General features: G+C 51.3%; 1 protein-coding gene across 3 annotated transcripts; it reads right to left on the bottom strand.

Annotated features, from left to right (window-relative positions):
* Positions 1-298: 298 nt before the first annotated feature.
* C1qa (complement C1q A chain) lies at positions 299-3,658 on the bottom strand. 3 transcript variants are annotated; one of them, XM_057784834.1, is made up of 3 exons: positions 3,536-3,658; positions 2,335-2,504; positions 299-1,087 (listed from the first exon to the last, which is right to left on the bottom strand). In XM_057784834.1, the coding sequence occupies exons 2-3, from the start codon at positions 2,495-2,497 to the stop codon at positions 513-515; spliced, it is 738 nt and encodes a 245-aa protein (XP_057640817.1). In that variant the 5' UTR covers positions 2,498-2,504; positions 3,536-3,658; the 3' UTR covers positions 299-512. The 3 variants fall into 3 exon arrangements, with proteins under 3 accessions (XP_057640817.1, XP_057640816.1, XP_057640815.1); XM_057784833.1 differs by having other exon boundaries at positions 2,335-2,525; positions 3,536-3,657; XM_057784832.1 differs by lacking the exon at positions 3,536-3,658 and adding an exon at positions 2,994-3,003.
* Between the last annotated feature and the right edge of the window lie 19,217 nt (positions 3,659-22,875).

The following is a 22,875-nucleotide window of genomic DNA, read 5'->3' as shown; positions in this document are numbered from 1 at the left end:
GGCCCTGCCTGCAGTTTTCAGACACTGGTCCACAGCAGCCCCACCCCCCACCCTGCATCAGAGCTTTTACCAGCACCATTTAGCAGATTTGGAAACTGAGGCCACTCCGTGTGATCTGGCAGCTAGCAGGAGGTGACATCTAGATTGGAGCCAGGCTGACGTCCCCTTGTCCCCTTGCCCCCTGCCCACCTTTGTGTACAGTGCTAACACTGCAGTCTCTCAAGTAGTCAGCAATGGCTGGTTTTATGCCTCCTTCCTACCCAGTGCCCAGAACAACCACTACACTTCAAGCCACAGATACAGATGGGGTAATTTATTCCAGAAAATGCTTGAAGAAACCCCTGAGCTGTGTGCAGAGAAGCACCAGTCCTTAGGGTCCTCCAAGCCAGCCCTGCCCCCGGGCAGCTGAATCCCAGACTCTAGTTCCTTCCCTGAGCAGAGAGAAGAGGTCCAGGGCAGGGTCCCCTAACATGGAGTGGAGGAGATGGCAGAATGTGGGGTGGCTCCCCAGCTCAGGCCGAGGGGAAAATGAGAAACCCACTGAAAATGCTGTCGGCTTCAGGACCTTGGTAAATGCGACCCTTTGCGGGGTCCTTTTCGATCCACACTTGGTCCCCTTTCTGCAGCTGGAGCACAGTGCCCCCTGATATCACCTGGAAGAGCCCCTTGCTGTTGGCATCACAGAAACCCAGGGAACTCCTGACTTGGCCCCGGGAGGAGGACATGATAGACAGACAGAGATCCCACTTGGAGGTCACTTGGAAGGTGAAGTAATAGAAACCGGGCACCGCACATATGAAGCGACCCGTGTTGCTCTGGTATGGGCCCTCCTCGTTGGTGATGACCTGGTCGAAGATAACCACATTGCCAGCTGTCAGTGGGTTCTTCTGAATGGCTGAGAAAGCTGGCCTGGGCTGGTCCCTGATATTGCCTGGATTGCCTTTGACACCCTTCGGTCCTGCAGGGCCACTGCTCCCTGGGGGCCCAGTGGGCCCTGGGAACCCCATGTTGCCGGGTTTTCCAGGGAGTCCACCCTCCCCCTGGTCTCCTTTAAGGCCTCGGGTGCCCGTCCGGATGCCAGGAGCTCCTGTGCGGAAAGAGCAGATTGGTGGATGAGGGCATCATGGGTATGGAGTCCAGAGCTGCCAGTCCTCACAGAAAAAGCCTTTGCTTTAAAGAGACCGAGTCAGACTGGTCTGACTGGCTGTGTGGCGTTGGGCAAGCATCCCAACCTCTCTGAACCTCTGCTTCAGCCACAAAAACAGAGCGAAGCAAAGGCAGTCCTGTGACAGACCCTGAATTCTAGGAAATATGGGGCTCTTTGGCTGCTCAGTTGAGTTCTGCCCATGGCTGTGTCACCTTACATGTCTCCAGGTCACCAACTCCTTTCTCAGATTTGGGACCTTAGACGGGGACGGGATTAGTGTGTGTGTGTGTGTGTGTGTGTGTGTGCTTGTGTGTCAAATTGTCAGTGTTGATGAGGGTCCTTTCAACCTGCTGACCCAGAGACTGAGGATGACAGGGGACTTTCCTTCCTGCTCTGGGCTCTGGTCATAACCCCCTCCCTTCCAGTCCCCCTCAGGGTGACGTGTTCTGACAGGGTAGCGTGGACAGGGGAGGCAGGGATAGAGTAGGAGACTGGAAGGAAATGCAAAGGGCAGTTGTTATTGGCTGATTTTTCTTACATGGTTTTTGGTTTCTTTTTTGTTTATTTGCTTGTTTGAGACAGAGTTTCTCTGTGTAGCCCTGGCTGTCCTGAGACTCACTTTGTAGACCAGACTGACTTTGAACTCACAGAGATTCATCTGCCTCTGCCTCCGGAGTGCTGGGATTAAAAGTGTGCACTACCACCACCCAGCCTAATTTTTTGTTTGCTTGCTTTTGGGTTTTTATTTTTGTTTTTGTTTCTTTTACAGGCCAGACAGGCCTCATTGCTATGGGTTGACTTTTCCCTACACCCCAGGCAGGGCTCTGCCTCCATTTTACAGAGGAGAGGGTCTGTAACTTGTTTGAAGTCAACCTGTTGGCAACCTGTTAGGCAATGGCTCCTGACTCTAGATTCTAGGCTCTGTTATTTAGACCTTTGGCATCCATCCTCCATGTAGCCTCTTCTGCAGAGGAGGAAATGAGAGGGTCATGGAGGAGCTAGAAAGGTCACAGGGAGGCCTGGGGTCAGGGACAAGGTCCCAGAGAGAGAAGGCTGGGCCCACAGTTCCCGGGAGAACTGCACACTGTGGTGGCTTCCTGGAACCCAGACACACCACTGCTTCTCAGGACCATCCCTAGGCTGTTGCTTTGAGGACGGCAGGATGGGGCCCAGGAGAGAATGCTTACCTGGTTCCCCTCTCTCTCCTTTGAGACCTGGCCTCCCTGGGCGGCCAGGATTTCCTGCAACCCCATCCTTCCCATTGGGCGCTCGGCAGACATCCTGCGTCACTGTGGATACCAGGGTCACAGCCAGCACACAAGCTACCAGCCATCCCCGAGAGGCCTCCATGACGTCCCTGTAGAGACACACAGGAATCCTGGGCAGGAGGACAACCAGAATCACACATCTGTTCCACAATGAATCCCACAGGCAAGGTAGTGGACCCTTTCTGGAGCCTTTGTGTCCTCCCATGATTTACACATGTCCTCAGCACCTGTAATCAGTCATAGGTCCCTAACCCTAACCCTAATAATAACCTTGACCCTAGCCCCTAGCCCTAACCATAACCCCAACCTTAGCTCTGACTTTAAGCCTAACACCCAGTCCCTACCCTAAATCCTAATCCAAGCCTATAGGTGCTAGCTCTAGTTTTAATCCTGACCTTGACTTTAACCCTAATCTTAATCCTACCTCCTAGCTCTAGCCCGGATCCTGACCCTGACCCTGGTCCCGACCCTGATCTTAACCTTAGTCTTGATCCTGACCTTGACCCCGATCCTCACCCCAGCTCCAAACCCCAACACCTTTCCCCCTGCACCTGCTCAGCACGTGATCCGATACCCACATAGACCTCCCCGCTCTGTGGACACGCAAGCTCACATACTCCCACACATGATGGATCTCACTGAACAAATATTTACCAAGCATCAGCACTGTTTTAATTACAATCTCCGGCCCAGATGGCAAGCTATACACACTCACAAGCTTTCACAGACATCTGTCGGCTCCCCGGCAGCCTCGGCTCCCTTTCTACATCCATACACGGACTGACTGTCCCTACAAACCCTTCTGCTGGTCCAGCTGCTGGACTCTGGCTCCCCCACCCGCCCCTTGGCTTTTTGTGGTTTTTGATGGGAGAGAGACAGGACCCATTAACTCTGTTAGAACCGTGGGTATGAGCCCTCTCACCTCACCTTCCCCCAAGCTTTGGCCAGAGAATAGGATCCCTCCACCCGTCAGGTCTGGGTCTTAAATCAGTACCCCCCACCCCATACATCTTTCTATAGAACCAGCTAACAGCAATGTTCTTCCCTCCCTGCCTCAATTATCCAGACCGGTCCAGCTACCTTGTTTTCCCAGCCCCCTCCCCCTCCGGCTTGGCCTCACCTGCCTCCGTGGTCGGCTCAAACTGGATGTTCTGGCACTTTGCTGGTGGTGGGACACCCATCAGCAGAGGGGTGTCACCAGGGTGCCGCCGAGTTTCACATCCTTTCCCACTTCCCCTTCTTGGAATCTGCCCCCTGAACTTCCCCAGGGCCAGACACCAGGCATGGAAATTTTAAGCAGACCTCAGCAAGACTGGGACACGGGACGTCCTATCCCAGCCCAGTTACGAGGAGGGGACTCTGGAGGAGAGCAGGTTGGGGCTTTGGGATCCAGAGAAGCAAAGAATATCAGGGCAGAAGGAATCTGTCTTCGAATCAGTAACTTGGGGGCCTTTTTTCTTGATTAGGGAAGACACAAGAGTTCATGGCCAAGTGTTTGTAAAATTCAGAGAAGGAACAAAGAGGCTGCTGGGAGCAGAGAGGACAGACCACTGAGAGGTGGAGGCACGCAGCAATCGATTTCAAGCTTACCACTTCCTAGCAGCCAGTCTTCAGGAAGTTGCCACATCTCTTCACTCTCAGTTTCTCTTTCTTCCGTTCTCTCTGTCTCTCTCCCTCCCTTCCCTCCCTCCTTCTTTCCTTTCTTTTTTCCCTTTGTTTTCTTTAAACAGGGTTTCTCTGTGTATCCCTGGCTGTCTCTGGAACTCACTCTGTAGACCAGGCTGGCCTCTGCCTCCCAAGTGCTAGTAGGTTAAAGGTGTGCGCCACCACGGTTGGATTACAAGTGTTCTTGCATTATGCTTGGTTTATTCAAACCCAGGGCTTCATGAATACTAGGCACGTATTCTACCAACTGAGCTATATCCAAGTCCTTTATTTATTTATTTATTTATTTTTGGTTTTTCGAGACAGGGTTTTTCTGTAGCTTTGGAGTCTTTCCTGGAACTAGCTCTTGTAGACCAGACTGGCCTCGAACTCACAGAGATTCACTTGCCTCTGCCTCCCGAGTGCTGGGATTAAAGGTGTGTGCCACTGCCGCCCAGCTACCCAAGTCCTTTAAATCAATATTTAAAACAAAAACAACAGGGCCACAAGGCTGGCATGTGCTTCAGCTTGGAGACTTACCTGACATGTATAAGGTCCCAAGCAATGTTTTTTTTTTTTTTTTTTAAAAAAAAGACATATTTGTTTATGCAATATTTGCATACATATTTGCAGGGTTTTCTTGCTGTTGTTTAGTATACCATTACATCAAGTAAAGTGGCACATGCCTGTAATTCCAGCACTGGGGAGGCAGAAACAGGAAAGACCAGGAACCCAAGGCCACCTTGATGAGTTTGAAGCTAGCCTGGGCTATGTGAGGCCCTGTATAAAGGAACAACAGAAACCAAAACAAGGGCCAGAGAGATGTCTCAGCAGGTAAAGGCACTTGCCATCAAGGTTGGTGACCTGAATTGGCTTCTGACCTCCGCATGTGTGCTGTGGTATACACGCCTAAATAAATAAGCAAGCAAATGTAACAGAAGTTTCTTAGAACATGTCAGCTTTTGTGGCCTAGGAAGGATGAGACCAGCAGAACTCCACTGGCTCAATGAAGGCACCCAAAATTCACGTTTGTATCTACAGAGAAAAGAGAAGAAAGGAGGGAATTCCATCAAAATAACAAGAGTTCTGGAAAGTTTGTAAGATTGCCGTGTTAGAAACAAAATGGATTAAAGTTCTTTTGGAGTCAAGCCTGATGATGAGAGTTCAGTTCCTGGGAGCCACAGGGTGGAAGATGAGAACCCACTTTAGAAAGTTGACCTTTGACCTCCACGTGGATCTCTGCATGTAAGCACAAAATATATAACTAAATGTAATGCAATTTTTTAAAAAATTATAGTTCTGTGGGACAATAAAGCCTAGAGGAAACCCATCATTTACATCTCTATAAGGTTAAAATAATCTTGAGTTATTAATTTTCCCCCATTCATAGCTGTCTTATAGAGCAAACAGTGCATTGTGCAAAGTGACATTTCCATGAAGTGGCAGGCGACCCTTGGCACTACTTAGACACAGCTCGAACTTGGCTTTGAACAGACATGGTTATCTGCCTGCCTTGTTCGCACATGCTGGGTGATTTTCCTCATCAGGCTGTGTGCACACCCCTGCAGGAAGTCCAAGCATTCACATTCGCACACATAGCATTAGCCTGGAAAGGAGTGGCCCGGGGCTGGGGAGATGGCTCAGTGGGGAAGGTGCTTGCCTTGCAAGCATGAGGACCTGAGTTCAACCCCATGCCTGTTTATAATCCCACTGCTGGGGAGGTGGAGACAGGTGGGCCTAATCAGTGAATTCCAGGCCAGCGAGAGACTGTCTGAAAACAAAGACCACCAAGGCAGACAGAGCCCAAAGAAAGACACCTGGGTTCTCGGGTTGTCCTCTGGCCTCCACATGCTCGTGTACACACACCCTCACACACCACGCACACGCACGCACACACACCACATGGGTCAGCAACAACTGCAGCAATGTTGCACAGGGCACATCTTCAGGCCCGTACATTGTGAGTGGGCCCTTTCTTTCCTGCCTAGAGCTCAGACTCATGGACGGGAGGCAGTAGACTGAGACAGGAGCATGGCTCATGAAGTCATGGTTCATGCTTTCAGATGCATAGTGGAGTATTGTTACGCCTAAGGAGTAACAACAGCAAAATGTGTGTGTGCATGGGTGCGTGTGTGAATGTGTGTATGTGCATGCGTGTGTATGTGTATGCGTGTGTGCATGTGTGTGCGTGCGTGTGCGTGCGTGTGCGCGCGTGTGTTTTCTACTGGGGATTGAACCAGGCCTCACACACAGGGCACACGGGGCACACGGGGCACACGGGGCACACGGGGCACACTCTCATCACCGTGTCACATCCCCAGCTCTTCTTTTCTACATTTTATTCTGAGACTGAGTCTCTCTAAATTGCCCAGGTCGAGTTTGAATTCATTCTGCAGCCCAGACTGGCCTTGAACTCACAATCTTCCTGTCTCAGCTTTCCTACTTAGCTGGAATTATAGGCCTGCACCACCAGACCCAGAAAAACATGTATATACATCTGTGTCCTTTCAACTATCCAGATTCTTTCTGGTGGAGCTGTTCCCACCAAGGGCTAAGCTCTCACATCAGCACCTTAGGCGAGCCCTGTCTGTGGCAATGAATCTGCGGCTCCAGGGACAGCACTTGCTGAGCATGTATAAGCCTGGTTCTAATCCCTGGCACAGAAAGAAAAAATACTCCTGGAGGAAATAGCCAGAGAAAATGCCACTTGGGAGGACATATTAGCATTCTGCCATGGTCCTCTGCTGTCCCTCTGGGCTCTGGTGTTAGGACAGATTTTCCCTTCAGTGAGCAGTTGACTAATGCTAACTAATGATCCCTCCACAAAACGAACTGTGTCTTTGAAGACGGGAGAACACAGCGAGAGGAGCTGAGGTAGATCTGGGGACCGAAAGTCTTCCCTACCCTGCTCATCTCGGAAGCTAGCTCAACACCCCTGCTTTATTTCAAGTCGCCACTTCTAACTCTTCCTTTGAATCATAGTAGGCAAAGTATAGTGTTTATATATATATATATATATATATATATATATATATGTGTGTGTGTGTATTTCTATTTTTTTAATTTTTCATTTAGAAACATTGAACAGGCATAGTGGTACAGACCTGTAATCCAAACACCTGGGAGGCCTAACTGGGCTACATAGTGAGGTACTATGTTCAAAAAAGTAATAATTATAACAGAAGGAGTTGTAAGGTATAATTTATAGAGTGAGATGATGCCCAGTGTTTGATTTCCGGATATTGGATACCTCTGCCCATTGCCACCGGGCCAGACTTGAAACACTCCCACTGTACCCACAAGTGTCCTGGAGCCCCTTTTAGGCCACAAGCCTTCCCTTTCCGGAAGCAGAGTGGCCGACCCACTTCCTATTACCACTATTCCAACCTCCCACCATCTGCCTCATTGTCCCTCCTGGCATCTGAGTGGGCGCGAACGTCAGTTCTGTCTACAGCTACCTGGCATCCCTCACTCTCGCCCAGCACACCGGCTCCCCTGTTCTGTCAGTGGAAGTGGATGGCTTGGAACGAGGATGGGTGACATTGCGAGGTTCTCACCCCGCCCTGTGAACTGTTGCCTTGAAACCCCTCTTGTGCCGTTTCCACCACGCAGGGGCAGATTGGCCCTGAAGCCTCTCCCCCGACTCTCCTGTGGCATCCGTGCCCCAAGCCCTGCACCTTGGTGGAGACACCTTGCCTTTCCTCACCCTTCCCTCCTCACCCGGACAGTATCCCAGCCATTCTTCCTTACTCCTTTGGATCAATGCCTCCCCTCCTCCTTTGGGTCTCTCCTTCCAGTCTTGCCCTCAGCACCCGATAGATGCTTGTGAAGGCTGGAGTTGGGACGGACTGGCAGTGGCTACTGAGGTCATCTCTGCACACGCTTTGCCTCTCTTTGAACAGGCGGTGTGGAAGGCAGCTGGCCTGAGATCCAGGATCAGTGTCACTTTGGTTCTACCAGGAACTTCACCCATAAAACTGAGGGGGTGATGGACCTCAGTTGGTGAGCGTTGAGGTTTTCCATCCTCTAGAGGTTGTTACTTGGTGACATCCGGAAGCCTTTCCTTTCCCGGTCCTCACCTACCGCTCAGAGGGCTACTTCCATAGGGGACCGCTGAAAGTCTGGGTAAGAAAACAGAAAGCTGGGCCTGGTGGTCACATCTTTAATCCCAGCATTTAGGAAGCAGAGGCAGGTGGACCTCTGTGCGATCAAGACCAGTCAAGTCTATATAGTGAGTTCCAGAACAGCCAGGGCTGTGTAGAGAGAGCCTGTCTCAAAAAACAAACAAGCAATAACAAGAACCCAAACAAACTATGAGAAAAAGAAAAAAGACACTGTTGCTATTTAGAGAAGATTAAAGCCCCCACCCCCTTCCTTACCCCAGTTGGAGGGGGCACCCTGAATGGTGAAAAGGCAAATCCAGGATGTGCCAGAGGAGCCTCTTGGAGAAATCCCAGCTAGAAACCGCCCAGCTGGGCTCCAGGCAGGTGAGTTGTAAAGAGATCAGGAGGGATTAGGAAAAAGGGCTTAGAGAAAAGCCAGGCAGCTGGGGGAGCCAGATGGGAGGTGTCTCTGCACCTTGGCCACCGTGTAATCGGGCTGCTCGGAGCTTGTCTGTCCTGGCAGCGGCTCCCTGTGGGTCTTTGTTCAACAGTTCCCCTGACCTCAGGTCTAATCAGCCGACTCCTTTCCCCAGCGCCGGGGAGATGCCCAGGGTGACTGGGCATGCTGGGCCAAGGCTGGGTTGTGACACAGCCCTTACCCTGCACTCTCACTGGCGCTCTGAAATTTGGGGTAATGACAGTTGCTTCTGCTGGTGTCCTCCCCCTCTTCCCAGCCCTCTGCTGATTGCAAATAAACACCCGGTCGACGCGGGAGAGTAATTAACTCTCCGATGTGGGGAGAAGTAATCAGCCCAGAGTGTGCTGCAGGTGGGGAAAGTGAAGGCTTTTCCTAAGTAGTATGCAAATGAGCCGTAGTATGCAAAGGAGCCCCGGCTGCTCCTGGGAAGGGCTGTCACAGCCTGGAGCCTGGCTGGTGCAGGGGGATAGGCTCCCAGAAAGGGCAATGGCTGGGGTGTGTGTGAAAGAATTCATTCCTCAGATCTGGTAGGGGGGAGGGGGTCGGAGTAGGAAGAGCAGGTCTCCCCTTCAGGGTCCCAAGTTCACTTGTTCGCTGCTGTATAAGAGGCACCTGAGGAGGAGGAAGAGAACCAGGTTCCTGAATTTGCCTCTCCTCCACTCTCCCTGTGACCTTGAGTGTAGGTCTGCCTTCTTGAGTCTTAGTTTTCTCGGTTCTTAGGGGGATGCTAACATGTGTGGATTGGGCTGTGCTGAGAGCCCAGGAGTGAGCAGGTGTTCAGGACACGGGAGCTTACAAGCAGCATGGAGATACATCAAGGACCGCATGTTGCCAAGACAAGGCAGGGTCCCACCCAGGACGGCCTTCTAGGGTGCTCTGGGCTGGTGATTTGGAAGTCTCCTCTCCAGGGCCAAGCCTGGAATGCACACCTGATCTACTCTATAGAGGGAGGTTCTAAAGGCACACACCCAAGGAGGCACCGACTCTCTGTGACTTGAGTGCAGTTACTCCTGACAGTGATAAGTGTCTCTTTAAAGTCCTCTGCCCTTTCCTGTGCTGAAAATGGAGCTAGCTATGGGGGAGTTAGAGGTGACTTGGAGTTTGCTGACTAGCCCAGTTTTTGTAATTCCACCCTTGTTGAGTCTTCCAGGGGTCGGTGGGGGGGGGGGGTAGGCATTTCTTTCATCTTGGGTCTCCTTTAATATCCTGCCCTGTTCTCTGTGTCTGGAGGTGTAGCAGGTCATGGGAGAGAAGAAGTTCTATATGTTTATAAATCTAAGTGTCATAAAAAGTTTTTCAAATAAGATAAAGTCGGGGCAGGAGATGATTTCTGTTGGCAGTTTGTCTAGGGTGCACATGTAGCTTTGGGTTTTATTACCAGCACCATATAAACTGGGCATGGTGGCACATACCTGTTATCTCAGCACTCAGCAAGTGAAGGCAGGAGGATCAGAGGCTCAAAGGCTATCCTTGGCTAATAGGGTTTGAGGCCGACCTGGAATACAGGAGACCCTGTCAAAAAAAGAAGGCAAGTCTTTCCATGTAGATCCCAGGCTCTGTGATAATGGTGCCCAGTGCAGAATCCAGCTTCTGTCTGCATTCTCCCTGTGATGGGGAGCTCACTGCCTATGGAGGCTATGGTGCGTTTGGCTGTGGAGCTAGGATTGGAGCTAGGATTGCAACTTAGGTGAACTTGAGTCCAGAGTCCAAGGCCTTGACTCCTATCCACAGATAAAAGCGAGAGAGGGCCATGCGAAGTGTTGTCAAATGTGGGGTGCAAACCTCCAGCTGCCCTGCCCTGCCTTGTATGTTTCTGGAGGTTTGGCAGGTTTGCATATCCTGGATCATCCCTGGTTCTGTGAATTGGTGCAGGGACAGAAGTGACATCGAAGGTGCAAACTTTCCAGCATGCTCTTGCTCTGAGACGTCCTCACGGGTCCCAGGTAAAGCCCAGCGTCCTGGGGACCTGGCTCACTGCCTGTGCCTTGATGAGTCACTAGAACCCAGATGAGCTTTGCAGGTATGAAGAGGAAATCGCCATGGCTGAGCCACGGAGGCACTGTGACTCAGTTTACCCTGACTGATAAAGCACAGACAGGATGGTGTCCTCATGGTCTTGACCATAGCTCTCTTTGTTACTTTTCAGGACTGTGAGTGGCCACATTCTCATGGAACCTGCAGGGGGCACCATTCCTCCCTCGTCCCTGTTGAGCTGTCCAGGGTCCTGATGCGATTTAGCCTATTCCCCTGTCGCCTAGGTATCTGTAACCTACGAATTCTTAAATAAAAGATGACTGTCACCTCTACTGGGCTTAGACTCTCCTGGGATAGGCAGACACAGAAATGGAATCAGAAGACTGTGGGCACTAGAGACGGAAGTACCTGGTGTAGGTAAGAGCGGCATCACCCAGGGTAGGCTCTTGGGAGCTTGTTCAGAGAAGAGGGCAGAGGTGGCAGCAGGGACCCCCTTCTCAGTATCATAGGCTCGGGCTTTTGGTGCTCTGCTTCCCTCTGTGTAACCATGACACGGGCATCTTCTCTCCTAAAGCAACAAAAAATGACAACACATCCCCGTAGCATCACCATGAGAGTTCAGTGGGCTAATGTGTGCAGAGAGGCCAGGTGTGCTGGCTTACTTACACCTATGGTCCTAAGAGGCTGAAGCAGGTGGACTGCCATGAGATTGAGATTGAGGGTAGCCTGGGTTACAAAGTGGATTCCAGGCTAGTCTGAGCTACAGAGTAAGACCCTGCTTTAAAAACAGCCAACTGGAGGGTAGATTCTGGAGAGAGGGTGAACATGAGCTGGATTCTCAGCACCCAGATCCCAGTGGGAGACTTTGTCCCAAAAAACAGGGTATGAGCTGGAGAGATGTCTCCACAGTTAACAATGCTTGCTCTGAAATCAGGAGGACCTGAGTTTGGATTCTGGCACCCACACAAGTTGGGCACTCACAAATGCTTACAACCTCAGCTCTGAGGATCCAGTGCTTCCTTCTAGCCTCAGCATGTATGCAGAGACCTGTGCATCCCCCCCTCCTCTCACACACACAGAAATAAAAGGAAATCTTAAAAAAAATAATAAGCAGGCAGTTCCTGAAGAATGGTATCTGAGGTTGATCTCCAACCCCTACAAGTGTTGTGTGTGCGATATGCATACATACACTGGCACACACACCTGCACGTATGTATATTCACACACCTGCTCACACACAGAGTTCAGAGTGGATACTTTTATTTTATTTATTTATTTACTTATCTGAGATAGGTTCACTCTATTACGTAGCTATGGCTGTTCTGGAACTTCTGTGTAGACCAGGCTGGCCTTGAACTCACAGAGGTCTACCTGTCTTTGCTTCCTGAGCACTGGGACTTACGGTGTGTGCCAGCACACCTGGCTGGGGTGCTCAATGGATGGTAGGTGCTTAGTTCACACTTGTTGTTGCAGCCCCATTTGGTCCTTGCAGCATCCCGCAGAAGTGGGGTGACAAGTGTTCCCTCCATTTCACAGATGAGAAACCGAGGCTACAGGGGCAGTCACCTGCTCAGAGTCATGTGACCTGGAGCCAACTGAGCTTGACCTGAAGGCTGCACTACCCCATTGCCCAGGTCCGAAGTGTCATTTGTGATCAGTAGGCTGAATGTCACCCTGTTCCCCCAAGATTCCAAATCTTTGGATGTCCCCAACCCCAGCCTGACCTGTGAGAGTCACTACTTCTTTTTGTATTGCAGCAAAATACATATGACGTGACTACTGATTACCCTAATTTCAGGCATACAGTTCGGTGACATTAGGAAGGTCTTCCACGGGGCTGGAGAGGTGGTTCAGTAGTTAAGAGCACTGGCTGTTCTTCCAGAGGACCCGACTTTAATTCCTAGCACCCACATGGCAGCTCACAACTGTCTGTAACCCCAGTTCTAGGGTTTATAACACCCTCATGCAGATATACACACAGGCAAAACAGAAATGTACATAAATAAAAATTTCACAGCCAGGCACAAGGAGCACTGGGGACACTGAGGCAGGAGGATCACAAATTGAAGGTTAAGCTAGATGTATATATTATTAACCCTTCAGTCACTGAGGGACATTTGGACTGCATTCCCCTTTGGGCTACTGTGACATACAGGGGCAATATATCCCTATTTTCATGAGACCCTATGACTGTCGCCTCCTTGGTTCAGGTCCACAGAGCACAGATCAGCACCGGTCTGGTTATGTGTCCCTTCCCCAACCTGTGTTCCTCTTGCTGCTCCTCGGCTCCATGCCTCTGATTTCCCAGTCCCCACTCTCCATGAAGGTCCCCACAGTCCCTGCAGTCCAAAGCCACCCTCTCTCAAGGAGCATTTCCTGCCCACTGGAGGCCCATCTGCCTCTGGAGCTCCTGATGCGCTGTCTACCACTCACCTGGGTCTCCGATTACCTTAAACCTCAGATGACTGTGACCGCTGTCTGTCTTCTTCCACCCTTTCTACAAGGAGTTCCTTAAGACGTGGCTAAGGTTAGCATATCTTAAAGAAAGGTGGGATACAAGCTCTCCCTCCAGGGCAAACCCAGTTTGACACTGACCACTCCCACTAATGCAATATCTGAGAGGTGACCCTGCTCCCTAATCCACCCATACACAGCCCTGAGTGAGTGAACATGGGCTTCAATGTTCCCGTCACAGGAAGCCCTGGCCATTTTGCCTTGTTTCCAGCTTCAGGTTCAGTAGGCTTTGTGACTCTCTGCCATCTCCCCTCTCTTGTGTACGTGTGTGCGTGCGCACACACGCGTGCAACAACATGCATGTGGGGGTCAGAGGACACCCTTGAGTGTCTGGCCTCACTGGCTACCTTGCTGTGGACAGGAAACTTCACCTTCTGCCTTGCTGGGGACAGGATATCTTGTCCTCTGCTGCCTACTCCAGGTGAGCTGGCCCATGGACTTCTGGTGAGTCTTCCCTTCCCTCTTCCCATTTCTCCATGGGAGCACTGAGATTCCAGACACAGACTGTAGCATCTGGCTTACAGACCCAGGTCTTCAAGCAAGAACTTATACACAAGCCATCATCCCAGCCAAGGAACGTGTTAAAAAATAATCTAGATGTTCACAGTGTCAGGCTCCAAAAGTGACTTAACTCACCAAGACCTCTTCATGTGCCAAGATGCTCAGGGCAGGGAACTTAGACTTCAGTACATGTGGCTGTGTGGCCTTGAGCAGGCAGCTGTGCTTCTCTGAGCCTTGGCTTCCACATCACTAACATGAATAGGATCAACTTTTCTCTCCATGGGCTCTAAACAAAGGCAGGTGGTAAGATCCCAGCAGATCACGCGCACTGAGGCTCCAACAGTTGATAGACATCCTGTGACCACGTGGCGATCCCAAGCAGAATGTCTGGCTGCTTTCTCCAGAGCCTTTTGCCGCTCAGTGGGTGTGGACGCAGCTAGGTAGTCATGAAGCCTCCAGTCTCTGGGAGGTCTCCCCCTGCTCACATTTGGCCTGCCCCCCTCCTTGTTCTGTAGTCCTGGTTCTGAGGCTGCAACCACCCTCAGGCTTCCCACCTAAGTCCCAGAGCTGGATGTGGCCTGGGCAAGATCCTCCTTAGCCATGAGGGGCCTGTGACTTCCTGCTTCTGGCGGGGGACTAACCTGGGGTGTTACAGCAGAGAGGGCCCCTTTGCATCTCAGCAGTTGGGGTGAACAGGTTACAGCAGTGATGAGAGTTTAATACATTGAAAGGCATGGTTCTCGCTCTATACCGTAATTAGCCGTGGTGGCCGTGCTCCCCTAATTGTCTCTCTCACTCCAGACGGGAAGAGATCAATAGGAAGCGGCTGCTGTGTGCTGAAAGTCACAATTAATTAATTGTCGAGCATGTGTGTGTCTCCATCTCTGTCACATCAAAGGGCCTGGGCGGCAGCTGCCCACATCTCAGCGGTGTGGGGCCAACCCATCCCCCAGGCTCCAGGTGCACACCACTACATGCCAAGGGCTTGCTGTCCCCTCCCACAGCAGCAGGCTCCAGGGAAAGGGGGTCCTCCTCTGACAGGCAGCATCACCCGCCACCCCAACCCTGGGCCGGCTCTACCTTGCCAGTCGGTTTCCCCCTCCTCCATCTAACCCAGACACCCCCTGCAGTTCCTGCAGCTTGGTGAGCTTTTCCAGCTGTTGGTGAAGTATTGACTGGGGGAGGAATGCGAGGAATGCCGGGAATTCATGATGTGGTGTGCTCGCAGTGTGGGGCTGCGCTGAACGCTGTCTTTCCGAACCTTTGGGACGAGTAAAAACTGTTGAACACACACATGTGCACTCAAGGCAAACACACGTGCACATGCGGGTGCCTTCCCTTTATCGCATGGCCAGTGAGTGCCAAGTTCACCCATCTTGTCTCACAGTTGCTTTGGAAGTACAGGACGCCATCCGTGCCCCACAGATGGGAAAATAGAGGCACATGGGGATAGGGCTTGGCCCACTGAGGGAGGAGGCTGGAGGGTGGAAAGGGTAAACTCGGTGACCCACCCTTCTTCCCCCTAGCAGGGCTATTGAAGGGGGAGGGCACTTCCCAGCAGAGGCTAGGAGAGAGCAGCTCTCCTCTGAGGCTACTGTGGAGGGAGAGAACTCAGTGCATCAGAACACAGGTGCTCTTGTTCCTTCATCCAGCGGAGGGAAGGGAAAGTAGCAGACAGAGAGGAGAGAGGTGAGGGAGAGAGGTCAGTGAATCCAGAATCCCCCCAGCCAAATTCAAGCACAGACTAGGTGTTCATAAAGACACAGGCATGCAAGTGCATGCTCTCTCTCTCTCTCTCTCTCTCTCTCTCTCTCTCTCTCTCTCTCTCTTTCAGATACACACACACACACACGTGCGCGCGCACACATGTATATGCACACACCTTGTCATACACATACAGTGTACACATACATACATACGTGCATACATACTCTCACACACACTTGGTAGCAGCACCCACCCCATCTTTCTTGGGGGTTTCTGTAGCCACCCTAGGGCCAGATGTCCAACTTTTCCATCCAACGGGTAGAAGACCGTCTGTTCTCGGATGTGTTGTGCTCACCCATTGGCTAACACACCTAGGGGCTCAGTGAGGTCCCTGGGCCATATTGTGCCCCACAGCAGTAGGTAGGGCCACTTGGACTCCCGGCACCCAGCTGTGCCCAGGGTTTTCTGCTTGCAGGAGCCTCTTGGTTATGGAAAGGGCGTGTTCTGCTCACCCTGGCGTCTTCTGCGAGTCCCTCTCACCTCATAGCAAGCCTCCCAGTGCTTGCCAGTTGACAAATATTATACCAGCCAGTGCTGCAGGGGAGGCATCCTTGTCCTTCTGTCTACCTCTGGCGGCATCACGGTGAGAACAGAGGCGCAGTCTCACCCCCCACTCTCAGCTGGCCGTCAGGGGAGGCCACCTCCACTCCCCCATCACCGCTGCCTCCTGTCACCGAGCCTTTGAAGTGTCGCCTGATTTTCCAGTCTGTCTGAAGTCCTTTACTGTTTATGTAGCAGCTGGTCCAGCGAGGCCCTCCTGCCGGGCATTTTCATGATGGGGATAGCCGCTGGGGACACAGGGAGACAGCCACTGTGTCTCAGGGGGGCTGTGAGAGGAAGCCAGGATGACATTCCCATCTTCAGGGTCTCCTAGACCGACTTTGCTTATTTTTTTTGTTTAAAGAGACAAAAAGGGAGTTTCTGAGAACCCCGATGTGCTAGTTCACTTCAAAGAAAAAGGAACAAAGACAGAAAAACCCGAAACAAGGGGCGAAGGTGAAACTCAGAAATGCTTTGGAATATTTTTGCTGCTGCAGCAGCTGTGTGGTGGAAGACACTAACTGGGCTGGACAACCTTGGGCAAGTCGCCTCTAGTCACTTGATCCAGCATAGGGGTTGAAGGATCCCCGCTACTCTCCCCCTGTCCCAGATTAGGCCTCTTTTCCAACACAGATCAGGCAAAGGACAAGGCTACATCAGGATGCTCTAACAAGCCCTGAAGAATGGATTCCCCATCGTGAGAGAGCCATAGCTCAGGACCAGAGTGGTTAAGCAACTGGGCCGAGGTCACACAGTGAGGAAATCTATGGTAGAACAGGGCTATTGAATCTGTCTCTTGGCGACAGTCTGGGGCGTTTTTTCCTGCCTCTCCTGGTTCAGGAGGAAGTACTTAGAAAGGGGGTCTCCTTTCCTTTAGCATAATTTTTCTCCTTACATCTTTCTTTCTCTCATGTGTGGTATACGCGAGGTCAGAGCTTGCCTTGAAGACAGGGTCTCTCATTGAACCAGGAGCTCTACACTTCTACCAGTAGGACTGACCGCTGAGCTCTCACGATCCTCCGTCTCTGTCCCTACAATGTTGGGGTTACAGGCATGAGCCCCTATGCCTAGCTTTTTAGTCTAAAATTCATTCTATTCGTGCGTATGTGTATATGCCGGCATGAAAGCCTGCCGTGTGTATTGGTGCCTGAGGAAGTCAGAAAAGGGCGTTGGATACCTTGGAGCGTGAGATACAGGTTGTAAGTCACCCATTTGGTGCTGGGAACTAAACTCTAGTTGTCTGTAAAGCCGACCTGGCCGTAACCACTGATGCCTCTTCCCAGCCTCCCTCTTTACCTCTCCCAACAGCCTTCATGGGTGAAGGCTCTGGGGTCGAACACAGCTCTGTCCTATAGCGCTCTCTCAGTTCATGCCTCCAGCCTCAGTTACCCTCCCTGTACAATGGGCACCCTCAGGCCTCGCTCCCGCACAGTGGTGAATGTTAAGGCGCATAGTGGCTATGATTCCGGGCCAGCGTGAGTATCTGGGGATGCTGTTCACTGCCTGTCAGCATCTTCAGTACAGACTGGGGCCTTCTGCTTTGTTCTCAACTTTTTGGAAGAGGAGGGGACATGGGCTGCTCTCAAAGGCCTGGCTGTCACATCCCCTCTCCCATCACGGGCCCTTCCACCAGAGCCCCTTCCTGGGAGAGACAGGCAGTGCCTGCCAGGCTGTATGCAAAGTGTCAGCCTCATGTCACTCAGAGGCCTCAGCCAAACTGAGGAGCCCCCAGTGGGGGGTGCCCAGGGCCTGGCCTTTCTCCTTTACACTGTCACATCTCTGACTGTAGCCCCTGGGAGGTGACCCTGCTGGTTGTTTAGGTCACCTGCCTGGGCCTAGGGACCTGTCAGTGTGAGCCGGCCTTCAGGAAGCTGGAAGGCTGGGGAAGGCTCAGCCTCAGCAGGGTGCTGGGGGAGGGGGGTGGGGGAGGGGGATGGCTCAAGCACAGAACAGGCAGGGTAGAAGCTGAATCCACCCCTCACTCACAGGTGAAGTTGTCTCTGTAGCGGAGGGTTCACATGTTGGGGGTGGGGTCGAGTTGGGGGGCTGCAGAGCTAGGCAGTATCCTCTCCACAGGGCTCTGGGGAAGCCTAGAGTGGCGCTCACACCAGTGTTACACAGGTGATAGGAACCGGCCAGGTGGGAGATGGTCACCTTCTTGCTTCTCTGGTAGGCACAAGGCTCATCATTTCTTTCGTTATTATTACTATTGTTTTTTTTTTCTTTTCATTTTTATTGCTTTTCCCTCGCTGGGATTGAACCTGGGGCCTCAAGTATGCTGGGACAAGTGCTTGACGACTGAGTTGTGTTCCCAGCTTTTATAATTCACTTTTTATTTTGAGACAAAATGTAACAAAGTTGTCCAGGCTGGCCTTGCACTCCCTCTGCAGTCCAGGCGGGCCTAGAACTTCCGACCCTCTGCCTCCGCTCGGCTCGTTCATTCAATAAAGAGCAGTTGCTCACTCCTGTGACCCCCAGCCCCTGGGGCCCAGAAGCCCATAATGAACAGAAATGAAGTCACTCAGGGAGCTGACATTCTAGTGACAGAAATGGCCCGGAGGGGTCAAAGGGTGGCACAGAAGACCTGTTTCTGAGTCTGTCTCCACCACTAACTTGCTGTGTGACCATGAACAAGACACTTCCCTCTCTGACTTCAGTTCCCACGTTTTCAAAACGGGAATAGTCACCCAGTTTTAGAGCAGCAAGAGGCCAGGCCTGAGAGAGCACGAGGAGAACAGATCCAGGGATGGAGATCAGGGCTAGACAACCAGCAGGGGATCTGTGGGGAAGCCACTCACAGCACTTCCACTCAACACGGACGTCCAGCCTGAAAACCTAGAAGCTGTGATCCCAGAAATGGTGACTTGGCCTTTTGATGTCACCATTTTGAAGTCTCTACTTGCCTGGACAGCCTGCCTTCATTCATTCATTCATTCATTCATTCATTCATTCATTCATTCAGTCCTTGTCAATCACCAAACAGTTGGTTAGCATTTACCATGTGGCAACTCCATGCTAGACACAGAGCTTACTGTGAGGGAGTGTGTGTGTCAATTTTGTCTTAATGCATTCATTTCATGGAGGTGTGTCTCAGGGTGCGTGTGGAGGTCAATGTCGTCTGACTTGGTGACAAAGAACCTTTACTTACTGAGGCATTTCACTGACCCAGTGGTGTCGGTTTCTTCCAGAAGCCTTCAGCACCTCTGCTCCAGGCGTATGCATCTCTGTTCCAGGCATTGAGAACAGTGATTAACTGATTTGCTCTACCCTTAGACACACCACAGCCCTCTGCTGAGTGTGGAAGATTGAGCCTGTGCCAGGCTCTGTGCTGAAGGCAGAGAACAGAGACTCAGGGCTCCTTACACACCTGTTCTGCACCCTACTCCAAGCTTGGAGAATTGTAGCTGACGTTTTATATGCAGACTTGAAACCCGGTATCTCCCTGTGGCTAATGAATCGTCGAGCTTCACAAGAGAAGCCAACAGACCCCCTTGTCCATGAATTTGCTAATTGAGCTCCTCAAACTCAGACATTAACCTGCATTACCATAAAGACTGTGGAGGATGGTCTATGCTCACTCCCGGCTTGGAGCTAATGGAGAAAATCTGTTGAGGAATAAAACTGAAATGGAATCATAAAACCTTATTTTCACCATTAATTTAAACCTCATCTTCCCCAAATACATTTAGTTAAATCTTTCTCTTGAACTGTGGGGCTGGATTAGGGAGCCTGGGGCTGACAGAGGTCATGCTGTACTGAGGTTGTGGCTTCAGGGGTAGCTGGGCTGCCTCTCATGACTCCCTCACTGGCCCATGGCCTTAAGGGGTGGCTCTAGTGACTATAAGACCTCCTCCATGTGAAGAAAGGAATGGGCAGAGAGCAGAGGAAGAGCAGGGAGCTAGAGAGGAGACAGACAGGTAGGCCTGCCTGTCTGCCGGGTAGGCAGGAGAAATCAAAGGACAGGGTAGCCCAACCAATCAGGAGCGTTTACCAATGGCCAGCCTGACAGTTATAAGGACAAGAATACAAATGCACTGGAGGTGGCTCTGGAAGGACAGACAGACTTGATATAGAGAGAGGAAGGCCAGCAGATAGAGTGGCCGGCAGATAGGTGGACTGCTGGGCCCACTTAGAGCAGAAAGAGTGGTGATGGCTTGAAGCAGGTCAGGGTGGGGTGGTCAGTCTGTCTGCGGAGAAGCTGGATGGATGATTGACAGGCAGTGGAGAGGAGGCAGCAGCTGGGGGCAGGGACTTGGGCTGTGGGAGTGGGAGGCGGGGTAGGGGTCCCCCATGTGCTCTCAGCAGGAGGGGAGAACCGGGTAGCTGTCTTCACATTGCGTGTCAAGCCCTTTGCGTGAGGGAGAATGGCATGTAGGGTGCTCCCCTGGGCCCCAGGCTTCCTGACATTATCCCCTCCCTTCTTCCCCCTCAGAGTACCATGGCACGCAAGGCAGGGAGTCTGGAATGCTCCCTGAGTTTGGCTGAGGTGGGTGTGGGGCACTGTCTGCAAACTCTGTGGTCACCTGGGCCCAGTTGTCATCAGGGGTTCAGACCCAGTTCACAGTCCCTGCCCTTGGGATTGAGGGGTCGAAAAGTCTAGAAGGAACCTGCTGGGTTGTAGCCACACCTCTCTACCACCTTCTCATCCTCCACCCCTCTCCACAACTCAGGTGTGTAAGATCCTATTATAAACCCCACTTAGTAGACCAGTAGGGCTCAGAACAAGGAGGCAGGGGGAGGGGAGACATTCTCTCCTACTTGTGCTCTGGAGGTGGGGCTCCCAGTTCAGAGCTCCTTGGTTGAGCTGAGAGTCAGCCATACCCTAAGTTCACTGCAGGAAATCCAATAGCCCTCAGGACTGAGCTGCATCACCCAGTTTTTGAGGCTCTCTACCTGACTTTCAGATGGTGACAAAGTCAGGGGACAAGTCCTTCACAATCCCATAACAGCTGTGATTGGTCAGGTCTTCGCCTTCAGCTCCAGTCCAACCCTACTGCTGAGCATTGGGGAGCTCCTCTAAAGAGTGAATGGCGTCTCCCTTCCAGTTGCCTTGATTTGTTATTATTATTATTATTATTTGCTTTTTTTCAAGACAGATTTTCTCTGTAGCTTTGGAGCCTATCCTGGAACTAGCTCTTGTAGACCAGACTGGCCTCGAACTCACAGAGATCTGCCTGCCTCTGCCTCCTGAGTGCTGGGATTAAAGGCATGTGCCACCACTACCTGGCTTGATTTTTTTGTTATTATTATTGTTATTTTGGTTCTGATAATTGAACCTAGGGCCTCTTGTGTACTAGGTGAGCACTCTACCCACTGAGTCACTTGCCCAGGCTCTATTATTGTTTCTTTGTTTGAGATAGAGTCTCACTGTAGCCCAGGCTGACCTGGGACTCACTATGCAGCCCAGACTGGTTTTGAACTCACAGCAATCCTCCTGCCTCACTCTCTTCTAAGCGATTACAGATGTGAGCCACCACACTCAGCCGTCTCATCTCTTTGTAGTGGCCAGTCTTCAGGATGCAAGCACAGGAAGATTGTCATACCTATGGTGGGAGCAGCGGCAGAGGCTGTGACAGTGGCCAGTTATGGAGCCATGACTGAGAGGTGGTCCAGCTCTCAGGACATCTGTGCTTAGTCCTCACCCATGGGGCTGCCACTGTCCCATTCCTAGGACTAGCCACCCTGGAGCAGCTTTGGAACTCATAGCAGAAGGCAGAGTTGGCATCCATGCTGGAACCTTTTTGTCATCTCAGAGATGGGGTCCAAGCTGGGGCATCTTCATGAACCATGGGGAGCAAGGGAGGAGGGGACATAGTGGCAGATGGTGGCACAGACAGGAGAGCCCACAGGGCCAGTGGGCAGGTGGTCTGAGTGACCTACAGGCAATGGCTTCCTTGAGCTGCTGGTGATGAACACTGCCCCAACTCTCATGAAAGAAACATCAATTCTAATCTCCTTCAGCTTCACACACTGGGCCCCTACTCATCCATTTTTTATTCATCTCTTCTTTAAAAACCAACCATAGGAGGGAAGAGGGGAGGTAGTTGGAGAAAGCTGGGGAGCTGGGTTGTGGCTGGGCTGTTGAGCCCTGGGCTTGTTCAGGGAGCCTTCATAGCACTGAGTCAACAGCAAGGGTTTGGAGTCAGACACATGTGTGTGATTCCAGCCCTGTGGCTTTCCAGCTGTGTGACAATGATCGAGTGGTTTTCCCTCTTAGAACATGGTTTCCTCATGAATAACATGGAGCCATGGACACACATGCCTGTGGGCTGTGGGCTGTCATGGGATATTAGACTAAGATGTATTACATTTATTTATGCTGTGAAGTGTTTTTTTAATGATGCAAAGATGTGTTGCATTCTTTTATATTGTATTTGTTTAACTCTGTAAAACTGTCTTATTTTGCCTGCCCAAAACACTTGATTGGTCTAATAAAGAGCTGCATGGCCAATAGCAAGGCAGAAGAAAGGATAGGTGGGGCTGCCAGGCAGAGAGAAAAAATTTGGAGGAGAAATCTAGGTTCAAGAGAGAAGAGGAAGCAACAAGAAAAGGAGGCCAGTCACACATCCAGCCAAGGAGTAAGAAGGAAAGAAAGATATATAGAATAAGGCACAGTAAAAAGTCCAGAGAAGCAAAACATAGTTAAAGAGAAATGGGATATTTGAAGTTGGAAAGCTGGATAGAAACAAGTCAAGCTAAGGGCAGACATTCATAAATAAGAATAAGTCTCCATGTATTTATTTGGGAGCTAGGTGGCAGGCCCCCAAATAGTTAAAAAAAACAAAACAAAACTACAGTGGTCAGCACATAATAGGTGTTCAGTAGGTAGCAGCTATAGTGCTTAGGGGTTGATTCACAAGGACTGATCCTTTTTGTCAGGAATCCCACATATTCCTGACTGAGACAAGACAGTCCCATACTGAGGAGCTCTGGCTGTAC

This window comes from Chionomys nivalis, chromosome 11 (genome assembly GCF_950005125.1).
Source record: "Chionomys nivalis chromosome 11, mChiNiv1.1, whole genome shotgun sequence".
Classification (NCBI taxonomy): domain Eukaryota; kingdom Metazoa; phylum Chordata; class Mammalia; order Rodentia; family Cricetidae; genus Chionomys; species Chionomys nivalis.
This window is presented reverse-complemented; position numbering and strand designations above follow the sequence as displayed.